The sequence below is a fragment of the Eretmochelys imbricata genome, chromosome 2 (assembly GCF_965152235.1).
Source record: "Eretmochelys imbricata isolate rEreImb1 chromosome 2, rEreImb1.hap1, whole genome shotgun sequence".
NCBI classification, from domain to species: Eukaryota; Metazoa; Chordata; order Testudines; family Cheloniidae; genus Eretmochelys; species Eretmochelys imbricata.
In genome coordinates, this window is record NC_135573.1 from 31,859,108 (window position 1) to 31,869,864 (window position 10,757).

Genomic DNA, 10,757 nt, shown 5'->3' on the forward strand with positions numbered 1-10,757 from the left:
GGGAGGGGGCTCTAGGGCAGTGCCCGTGGGGTTAGGGGGCAGGGGGCTCTAGGGCAGTGCCCGTGGGGTTAGGGGGGAGGGGGCTCTAGGGCAGTGCCAGGGGGTTAGGGAGGAGGGGGCTCTAGGGCAGTGCCAGGGGGTTAGGGGGGAGGGGGCTCTAGGGCAGTGCCCGTGGGGGTTAGGGGGGAGGGGGCTCTAGGGCAGTGCCCGTGGGGTTAGGGGGGAGGGGGCTCTAGGGCAGTGCCAGGGGGTTAGGGGGGAGGGGGCTCTAGGGCAGTGCCAGGGGGTTAGGGGGGAGGGGGCTCTAGGGCAGTGCCCGTGGGGGTTAGGGGGGAGGGGGCTCTAGGGCAGTGCCCGTGGGGGTTAGAGGGGAGGGGGCTCTAGGGCAGTGCCAGGGGGTTAGGGGGGAGGGGGCTCTAGGGCAGTGCGCGTGGGGGTTAGGGGGGAGGGGGCTCTAGGGCAGTGCCCGTGGGGGTTAGGGGGGAGGGGGCTCTAGGGCAGTGCCCGTGGGGTTAGGGGGCAGGGGGCTCTAGGGCAGTGCCCGTGGGGTTAGGGGGGAGGGGGCTCTAGGGCAGTGCCCGTGGGGGTTAGGGGGGAGGGGGCTCTAGGGCAGTGCCCGTGGGGTTAGGGGGCAGGGGGCTCTAGGGCAGTGCCCGTGGGGTTAGGGGGGAGGGGGCTCTAGGGCAGTGCCAGGGGGTTAGGGGGGAGGGGGCTCTAGGGCAGTGCCCGTGGGGGTTAGGGGGCAGGGGGCTCTAGGGCAGCGCTCGTGGGGGTTAGGGGGGAGGGGGCTCTAGGGCAGTACCCGTGGGGGTTAGGGGGCAGGGGGCTCTAGGGCAGCGCTCGTGGGGGTTAGGGGGGAGGGGGCTCTAGGGCAGTGCCAGGGGGGGTTAGGGAGGAGGGGGCTCTAGGGCAGTACCCGTGGGGGTTAGGGGGCAGGGGGCTCTAGGGCAGTACCCGTGGGGGTTAGGGGGCAGGGGGCTCTAGGGCAGTACCCGTGGGGGTTAGGGAGGAGGGGGCTCTAGGGCAGTGCCCGTGGGGTTAGGGGGCAGGGGGCTCTAGGGCAGTGCCCGTGGGGTTCGCGGGGAGGTGACACGCAGCTCCCCCACTCTGCCCCATGCAGGCGGCGCGCGGCCCGTTCACACGGAGCCCGCGGGTCCCCAGCCGCGGGGCCGGCGGCGGCGGTGGAATTCCGCCCCCCCCCACAGTTCCCCACAGCACATGACCCGGAACGCGGGTCTGGCGCTCCCGGGAGCTGAGCTCGCGGGGCTGTGGCGAGGCGCGGGCGGGCAGCGAGGAGCCCTGCCGGCGCCGCCGCGCCCCGCTCCCGGCCGAGGGAGCCACTCGGGCAGAGGAGCCGCCAGCAGCAGCAGCAGCAGCCCAGATGCGCAGCGAGGCGGCCGGGCAGGTAAGGCACAGCTGGCTCGGGCTCTCTATGCCCAGCATCGCGCCGCCGAGCTCGCCGGGCGCTCGGGAAGGAGCCGCTGAGCAGAAGAGTTTCTCGCTCTGCCTCCCTTGAGCAACCCTCCGGCTCTTGCTCGCCAGCCCCGGGACAGCGGCGCATCAGCGAATGCTCTCGTGCATGTCTATAGATTTGACAAGGTCTCAGTCAGATGCAAGCCCGCTTTTAAAACTTTGCAGCGGGCTCGTGTTCAACAGGCGTTCGTGCGCGGTACTGGGCTTTTCAAAACACTTGTATCGCAAGTAACAAATTATGATAAGGATGAAATTGTGATACTTCGGGGGAATTTTAACCGACCCCGTTAGACTTTTAGCCATTCCAGCTGCTTAACTTTTTAAGTAGGTCTATTATTGCTACCGAGTGCAAACAGAGGGGCAGCTTTGATGGCCAGCTGGTGCATGCAGATATTTTAGAGAATGGTTATTTCGTATGTAGCCTTGGTTAATGGTCATTCTTAAATACAAAACATGCACAACTTTCTCCTCCTCTCTAAAGTCTCTGTGGAGTTGTTTCCATATAGTTGGCATCCAGCTCTTTACCTCAGAAAAGCAGAAGGCTAACATCTCCAGTTCTGTATGGGAGAGGTGCTATGTTGCTGGATAAAGGGTATGAGTTACTGGGTTGCGGTATGCTTAATTTGCCCTTTTTTTTTCTTTCTTTCTTTTATGACTCATCAAATGTTGTCTGAGAGACAGGTGATGATGATGATGCTAAAATGCTAAAGACAATACTCCCCTGGATAGTTGCAAAGAAGGCACATATAGTTACAATCCCAAATTTCAAAGCAACTGGATCTTACGTTGATGTCTCATTATGGTAATAAATAAATCTTAGCATGAAAAATGACCCTTTAGGCAATGTAATTTTAAAATTTTAGGACATATCTACAGCCCTTCCAAGTCAATGGGAGTTTTTCCATTGACTTTAATGGGATTTGGATCAAGCCCTTAATGATCAATCAAATTCCAATTGGTGTGAAACCAATGCAAGGTAAACATATTTCAGGAATCATTATTATTTGTTATTAACCAGATGTATATCCTGCTTGGCTACTTCAGTCTCTTTTTTGAGCTCTATCTGAGATGGACGCTTTGCTCTGAGCAAGTGGGGGCAGGAATGTGCCCTTGAATCTGTAAGGAAATTATATGAAAGAAATACACTTAAAAACTGGGTTGGCCCATTTCCCTAAACTGGGCTGTCTTCTATTCACCTTTGCTGTGTCTTTTAACATAGGAGACCGTGGGCTGCTACTGGCAGCTGCAGGATGAAGTCGCCTCCCTGCTGCATGTCCCTTTCTTCCCAGACAACCGGACAGGAACCAGGGGACAGCACATCGTTGGGTTCCCTGGAGTCCAGCGTCTTCTGCAGTGAGGAGGAGCAGGGGCCCTTGCTGCAGAAAGTTGACCCCACCTTAGACTGTTTCACCATCAATGTGGGAGGCAGCCGCTTCGTACTGTCCCAGCAAACTCTGTCTTGCTACCCAGACACCCGGCTCGGCAAGCTGGCCATGGTGGTGTCCGCTGCCCGGGATGTAGCCTCTAGCCTCCTGGAGCTCTGCGACGATGCCAACCTGGTGGAGAACGAGTATTTTTTCGACCGGAGCTCACAGGCATTTCGCTACATCCTGAATTATTACCAGACAGGAAGGTTGCATGTGATGGAGCAGCTGTGCGCCCTCTCCTTCCTGCAGGAGATCCAGTACTGGGGTCTGGACGAGCTCAGCATTGACTCCTGCTGCAGAGACAGGTGAGCACTGGGAAAAGGAGGAAAATAATAATGTGGGCTGGATGCTCTCACTATCAACTCCTGCTGCAGAGACAGGCAGGCCCTGGGTTGTGAAGGGAAGAGATCCAGCAGTGTGGGTTGGAGGAATTCAGCATCAGCTGCTCTTACAGGGGTAGATGGGTGCTGGGGAAGGAGCTGAGCTGCACAAACTCAGCACCAACTCCCACTACATGGATAAGTGGATATTGGACGGGGGAGGGAAAAGGTTAGAAGAGGTCAGTGATGACTCTTACTAGAGGGCAGGTTGGCACTAGGGGCAGGATGATGAGATTCAGTATTGGAACAGTGGCTGGGCAAATGCTGCATCGATTCCTCTAAAGGGACAGGGTGGCCCTGGGAGTTCTGGGTGGGAGGAGGAAGAGGCAGAAGGAAATCACTGGGGGGGACAGGCTGAGGCAGAAGTGACAGCAGATGAAAATGTTAAACAGGGACAAGCAGAAGGCAGAGAAGATGGACATCTGTGACGTTTGTGCTAGGATATTTTTATTCTTTTAATTCTATTGGTTGTGGTTAATTTTGGTTCCTGGTTTATTTGTTAATATTGAAGTGTGGGGTGTTCTAAAAATGATAAATAAAAAATCCAAAATGCTTACCTTAAAATCATTGTAATCAGATGAATGAGATACAAAAACCAGTGCACACCTGCACTGCCTGACAGTCCAACAGTATCTATTCCAGAATGGCTTCAAGGTGCTATTCAATTTCACTGATTTTTTTAATAGATTTTCAGGCCAGAAAGGATCATTATGGTCTGACTGCATAACATAGGCCATAGAATCACATCTAGTAATTCCTGAATCATGCTCTTATCCTGTGTCTGAGCTAGAGCATATTTTTAGAAAGCCTTCCAACCTTGATTTAAAGACTGATGAAAATCCACCACATCCCTTGGTATGAGGCTTGACTATCAACAGCAATCAATAAATGTACTGATTACCAGCATGTATATATGAAAAGAAGGATTGTCTCATGTTTCTTGGTAATCTCCTTGTTTGAAGAAAATGTTCCATAAATATGGCCTTGATTCAGCAAAGCATTTAGCACATGCTTAAAATCCATAGTAACTACTCAATAAAAATGGTTAATTGCTTTGCTGAATCAGGACCTAAGTGTTTAAATAAGGTTCAAATAACAGGTATAATAAAATACGTTCTTGAGCTAATGGTATGTTTTGGACAAACCTTTGTATAAAGGATTATATACCTCCCTTCTAAGCGTTGCAACTGTAAGCAATGTAATAAAAAATAAGTAAAATATTATTAGTAAAAATGACAAGATGGTTTAGAAACATAGGGCCTGATTCTGCCAGCCTTACATGAGCATTCCCTACTCTCACAGTTAGTCTCACTGACGTTAAGAGTAGAATCATAGTACTGGAAGGGACCTCGAGAGGTGATTTAGTCCAGTCCCCTGCACTCATGGCAGGACTAAGTATTATCTAGACCATCCCTGACAGGTGTTTGTCTAACCTGCTCTTAAAAACCTCCAATGACGGAGATTCCACACCTCCCTAGGCAACTTATTCCAGTGCTTAACCACTCTGACAATTAGGAAGTGTTTTCCTAATGGGCAACCTAAATCACCCTTGCTGCAATTTAAGCCCATTGCTTCTTGCCTTTTCTCAGATGTTAAGGAGAACAATTTTTCTCCCTCCTCCTTGTAACAACCTTTTATGTACTTGAAAACTGTTATCATGTCCAATCTCTCTCTCTCTCTCTCTCTCTCTCTCCCCCTGTGTGTGTGTATATATATATATATAGGGGGGAGGGAGGGGAAGAGAACACTCACATATCTAAAGCTTTGTGGTACCAAGCACATATTTATATCTTTGTTCTGGCATAATTTCCCAAACTGTAGGCCTGATCTTGGCGCATTCAAAGCTCTCACTGATATGAATGAGCACCACAGGAACATAATGGCTGTGTGGATGTGCTCTATGGCCCTAACTCAACAAAGCACTTTATCACATGCTTGAAGTTAAGGATTAGCTGTATCAGGACGTTATCAAATTCCCTTTAAGAAGATTTACTCTGGTTGCAGGGTTTTTTCATGTGAAAGGCAGTTTCCATAATAGTGCAAAAATTGTTATTCAAGGTTTATATTTTGGGTTGGATTCCCTGCACAGGTACTTCAGGAGGAAGGAACTGAGTGAAGCCTTGGATATCAAGAAAGATGCAGAAGAGCTGGATGCCCAGGATGAGGAAGAGGATTTCTCTGGGAGTCTCTGTCCCAATGTCAGGCAGAGGCTCTGGGAGATGCTGGAGAAGCCTCGCTCTTCTGTAGCTGCCAGGACTTTTGGCACCCTCTCTATGGCCTTTGTTGTCGTGTCCATTGCCAACATGGCCTTGATTTCTGTGGAGCTGAGCTGGTTGGCGCCCCCACTACTGGACGCCCTGGAGTATGTGTGCATTGTCTGGTTCACAGCGGAGTTTGCCTTGCGGCTCCTGTGCACACGGGATCGGTGGAGCTTCCTGAGGAGCGTGGCGAACATCATCGACCTGCTGGCCATTTTACCCTTCTACATCACCCTGCTGGTGGAGAGCATGTGCGGTGGGGAGAGCTCTCAAGAGCTGGAGAATGTGGGGCGCATCGTCCAGGTGCTGAGGCTGCTCAGAGCTCTGCGTATGCTGAAGCTGGGCAGACATTCCACAGGTACCTTTAGCTCATGGATTTAACACAGTATTGGTTTTAGCATTTTACAGGCCATAAGAGGTCAAAAGAAATTAACCAAGCAAGTTAAATGTACAGACACATAGTAACCCTTACAGATTATCCAGGGTGCTGTTGCCACAGTAATAAAACTGAATCTGCATAGAAGGGATAGAAGGAAATGACCTGTTGGTCAAAAACACTAGGTACACACTCAAGGTGGCTAGTCCCCCACTTCTGCCACTGCAATTTTAGTGCACTAGCTAGCAGAGGTAGCATGGGAATGGAATGACACCTGCAGGTCGAAGTGTAGCAGACCCTATGACAGCTCCTAGTGGCAATTCCCCAGGTTTGTAATGACGATTGTTGACATTAGAGAACTTCACTTTGAATTTTGGGGTCACACCTTTCTATCTTTCATATGTTTATTTAAAAACCATTCAGGAAATTATTATCCTATTGGTTTAGCATCACCTGTCTCTCTCCCATATAGAATTTAGTGATTTCTTGTCATAGAAAGGAAAAAGTTGAATTAATCTTATCAAAACCTCATAACTCTCCTAGTCTGAGATTGAAGTATCACTTCACCATTAAAACTGAAAATAGTAGTCCATTTCTTTAGCATACAGAATTAGATGCCACTTAACTACACATGTAAGCAGCTCAAAACAGCTTAAATGCCGTGGTGTTAATTGTATAGTTTTTGATATTTAAGTTTTACCAGTCACCCAGGCTCAGAGCAGTAAATCAAAAACTGCAGCTCACTATAATTTGAATGTTGTCGGAAACAGTTCTCGTCTTCTTGCAGAGCAGACTGTTAAGATAAACCTAGTAAATCAGAATGGAAATATACACTATACAGATCTGGAGCCTGCTTCCTGTTAGTTAAAGATGACAAAATGGTGAGGGTTTTTCATTTTGATTCTAACGTATACATAAACATAGTCATTAATATGGAAAGTTCTGCACACAGAGGGGATCATCCATAATCACATCTCTCCCTCCCACCTAGAAGTCAAGTCACCTACCTGTATGGCATCATCCTTGGGATACTGAATTTGGGATCCACTCCAGGGGAGTGGATGAGGGCGGGGCAGGTTGGGGGAAGGGCCGGGGTAGCCCTGCTGTGCGTAGTGGGGTGTGACTGAGGAATGCTCACTATGCTCTGCACATTTTGTGAAGAAACGGCAGATCCAAACGATTCCTGTGGGTGGGGATGATGAAGACATATAGGACACAAAACTATGCCTCTGCAAAGGCCGAGGGAAGGGGGGGAAGGGAAGGGATGTGGTCATAAAGGGGACATAAAGCAGGCTGTGTGGGCTGAGCAGTTGGATTTGATATATCTGTTCGACCTAGCACTTCCCCGGCACAGCCCTAGTGGCACATAGGGCCAGGGCCACTGCTCTGCCTCACTGAGACTCACCGTTACTGGCACCCCTTGTGCCACTGGCAGTGCTACCAAGACTCACTCCCTGCACTCCCCAGCACCTACAGAGAAGTTACTGCAGCCCTCCGCACAAGAGGAAAGCAGGACTCCCTATGGCCTTTCTGCTAAACCTCAGTGTGCTTGTGCTGGAGCAACCATGGTTTGCCTTGGCCGTAGAAATCGTTTGAAAAGAATTGCTTTCATATGGTAAGAAATTAAAAAACCTTCACAGCCACTGACACCCACTGATCACTGAGAACATGCTTATTGTGTGCCCTATAACTTGTGTTTGGCTAAAGCATATCTTCCAGAAACGCATCCGTCCTTGGACTGAAGACATCAAGAGATGAAGAATCTACCACTTCCCTTCGTAGTTTTGTCCAATAACTAATCACCCTCACTGTAAAAATGTGTGCCTTCTTTCCAGTTTGAAGTTGTCTGGCTTTGACTTGCAGCCACTGGTTCTTCTTAGGCCTTTCTCTGCCAGATTAAAAAGCCATTTAGTACCTAGTGTTTGCTCCCTACGAAGATACTTATACATTGCAATCAAGTCACCACTTGATCTTCTATTTGCTAAATGAAACAGGTTGAGCTCTTTACGTCTGTAAGGCATTTTTTCCAGCCCTCAGATAATTTTAGTGGCTTATTTCTGCATCCTCTCCAATTTTTCAACATCTTTTTTTTAGAATATGGACACCAGAACTATGTACAGTATTCCAGTATCAGTCTCACCTCTAGGTAGAGTGGAGGAAAAGAAAAATTCTCCAAAAACCAAAGAGCCCAATTGCACTCTCTGAGGTTCATGCACCAAACCAAGGCCTTTGTGTGTGCACTGGCAAACAGAGATTGGCCCAAAAGCAACAAGAAATCGTAAACACATTTATGTCTCAACGTCCCAGAGACTCCAATGGCTGTCTGAGACATGCAAAAATGCATGAGTTCAACCTTAGTTTTCAACATTATTTGGTTTAGTTGGAGCTCAGTGGGGGTAATTTATAAGCATTGCATTTCTCCCCTTCAAAAATAAAAACAATATTCATTATTTAAAAAATTAGTGGGAGAAACACTTTGTCAGAATTCATAACATCCTCAGTGATCAAGAAGATATAATACAGAGATCCAAGTTATCATAACTGGCTTTAGAGGATGCCTTGTTTTGTGGATATATTTTGTTTTTAATTTGTGTGCATGTGGCATTTCTTCCTTTGCACTGTTATTGTATTTGCTTTTTCACCCCTGCACTGGCCAGCCAAGGGGCACTGCATACCCTGGGGGGGGGGGGGCAAAGAGCTACCACACGTGCACACTTGTCTTTGTCCTGTGCAAGTCTCTGCACACTCATGCTCCCTTCCCCTACCTACCCAGCTTTTGAATAGGGGTGCAAGTGAGGCTAAGGGGTTTGTAAAGTTGGACAAAGGTGATCTCCTTATGCCTAGATCCCAGTCCCCCAAGTTGAATGGATCATTTCCCTTATAACAAGTTACTCCTACAACATTGTAACTGAAGGGATGTACCTGGCAGAGCTGGCAGTAACCAGCGTAAGAGAGGAAGGCATGAGATGTGTATCTCCCACTCCTGTCTTTGCCCATCTTCCCCCTCACTCTAATATGATTCAGGATCAGCCCCTTATTCATCTATATACTGGATGTCAATATCTTTTTTTTATTTATTTCAAAATAGGGACCATAAATCAGAGACCTCTGTGTTTTATTTCTTGAATAATCATGTTTTCCCATTGGTGCTCCAATCAGCATTGCCTTCTCATAAAGGCATTCCTGAGGCAGAAACATAAAACACAAAGCGTCTAGCTTTCAGAACAAGTGCTTCTTAACAGAGGTGTGAAGACAGTTACGTGGATCAACATACTGACAGCATTTCTTGTGTTCCAGGCTTGCGATCTCTTGGGATGACTATTGCACAATGCTACGAGGAGGTTGGCCTGCTGCTGCTTTTTCTCTCTGTGGGAATATCTATATTTTCCACGGTGGAGTATTTTGTTGAACAAGGTGTCCCTGGCACAACTTTCACAAGTGTGCCCTGTGCATGGTGGTGGGCAACAACTTCCATGACAACCGTTGGTTATGGCGACATTAGACCAGACACTACCACTGGCAAGGTAGTGGCCTTTATGTGTATATTATCGGGAATATTGGTCTTGGCTTTGCCTATAGCTATAATAAATGACCGTTTTTCTGCTTGTTATTTTACGCTGAAGATAAAGGAGGCTGCTCTTCGACAGCGTGAAGCTTTAAAGAAGCTCACAAAGAACACATCCACTGACTCAAATATCAATGTTAATTTGCGAGACATATATGCTCGCAGTATCATGGATATGTTACGGTTAAGAAGCAGAGAGAGAGCAAGCACCAGGAGCAGTGGTGGAGATGATTTTTGGTTTTGACTTCATAAAGTCTTGTATAACATACAGACAACTTCAAGGTGCAGTAGTGAACGGTAGGACAGCTGTCATTTTACATTATTCACTCTTAGCATATTTGCTCTTCAATTTGCAATTTTATTGTCTTGGTGCATTTAAGATAACTAGTGTAGGCCAAAGGCATAATTCAAAACCTGGGAACTCCCAAGAGGCTTTGAAACTAATTTTCACAATTGGTTCTTGAACTGGAAAAATATAGGGATCCATCAAAGTAAAATAATGATCCAAATATTTGTCTATGAATCTTATGTTTTTGCTAACATAGAGTAATAAAGTTTTACACCCTCCCCCCCCCCCGCCCCACAAAAAAGGGGGGAGGTTTTTCTGGTGGTAAGAATGAGGGAATTAAAAATACTTGAAAAGAAAGAAGCTTACGGAGGAAAGCACTGGCAACATTTATGATAGCTTTTATATTATGTATTATTGTTTGTAGACATAAACAAGAGTCAGGGGCTGATCCTTGTCCCCATTCTGGCCTCCATCTGCTGCATCATCAGTGGCATAAAGAGTCCACAATAAGCTGGGGGGAGAATTTTCCCCAGTTGAGGAGCAGCATAAGCACACATAAGCAGGCCCCCTCACATGCCCCAGTGTAGGGCACATGCTTATGCCAGGACTGGTGATAAAAAGAGGTATGATCGTGATGCTCTATATTATACAGATTCTGGGTTGCTGTACAGCCCATAGGCAGCCATGGAAAAGCAGCCATAAGTTGGAGCAGCCTCTGGGGCTACTCTAACTTACATCAGGGTCTGTATCAGCATCTGCAGCACAAAAGTGCCTTTTGTTTCACTCCCCCCAGGGTTGATCCTTGTGTATTGTGCCTATCAAGAGGCACTGCCTAGAAGCTACCATCATGGAGTTCAAGACAAATGTTGCCTCTATTTGTCTATATAAGCACTTTTCTCAGTTTTGAGGTGACACTGAATTAAAAAAACCTGTATTTAGAAACTGTAGCATCAAAAATTCCAGGGGAAGAATTTAGTCTATTTTAATTA

General features: G+C 47.7%; 1 protein-coding gene across 1 annotated transcript; it reads left to right on the top strand.

The window, feature by feature from the left end:
* The first annotated feature begins 1,218 nt into the window (after positions 1-1,218).
* KCNV1 (potassium voltage-gated channel modifier subfamily V member 1) lies at positions 1,219-9,723 on the top strand. The gene is made up of 5 exons (XM_077808664.1): positions 1,219-1,405; positions 2,155-2,275; positions 2,693-3,205; positions 5,370-5,896; positions 9,212-9,723. The coding sequence occupies exons 1-5, from the start codon at positions 1,219-1,221 to the stop codon at positions 9,721-9,723; spliced, it is 1,860 nt and encodes a 619-aa protein (XP_077664790.1).
* The last annotated feature ends 1,034 nt before the right edge of the window (positions 9,724-10,757 follow it).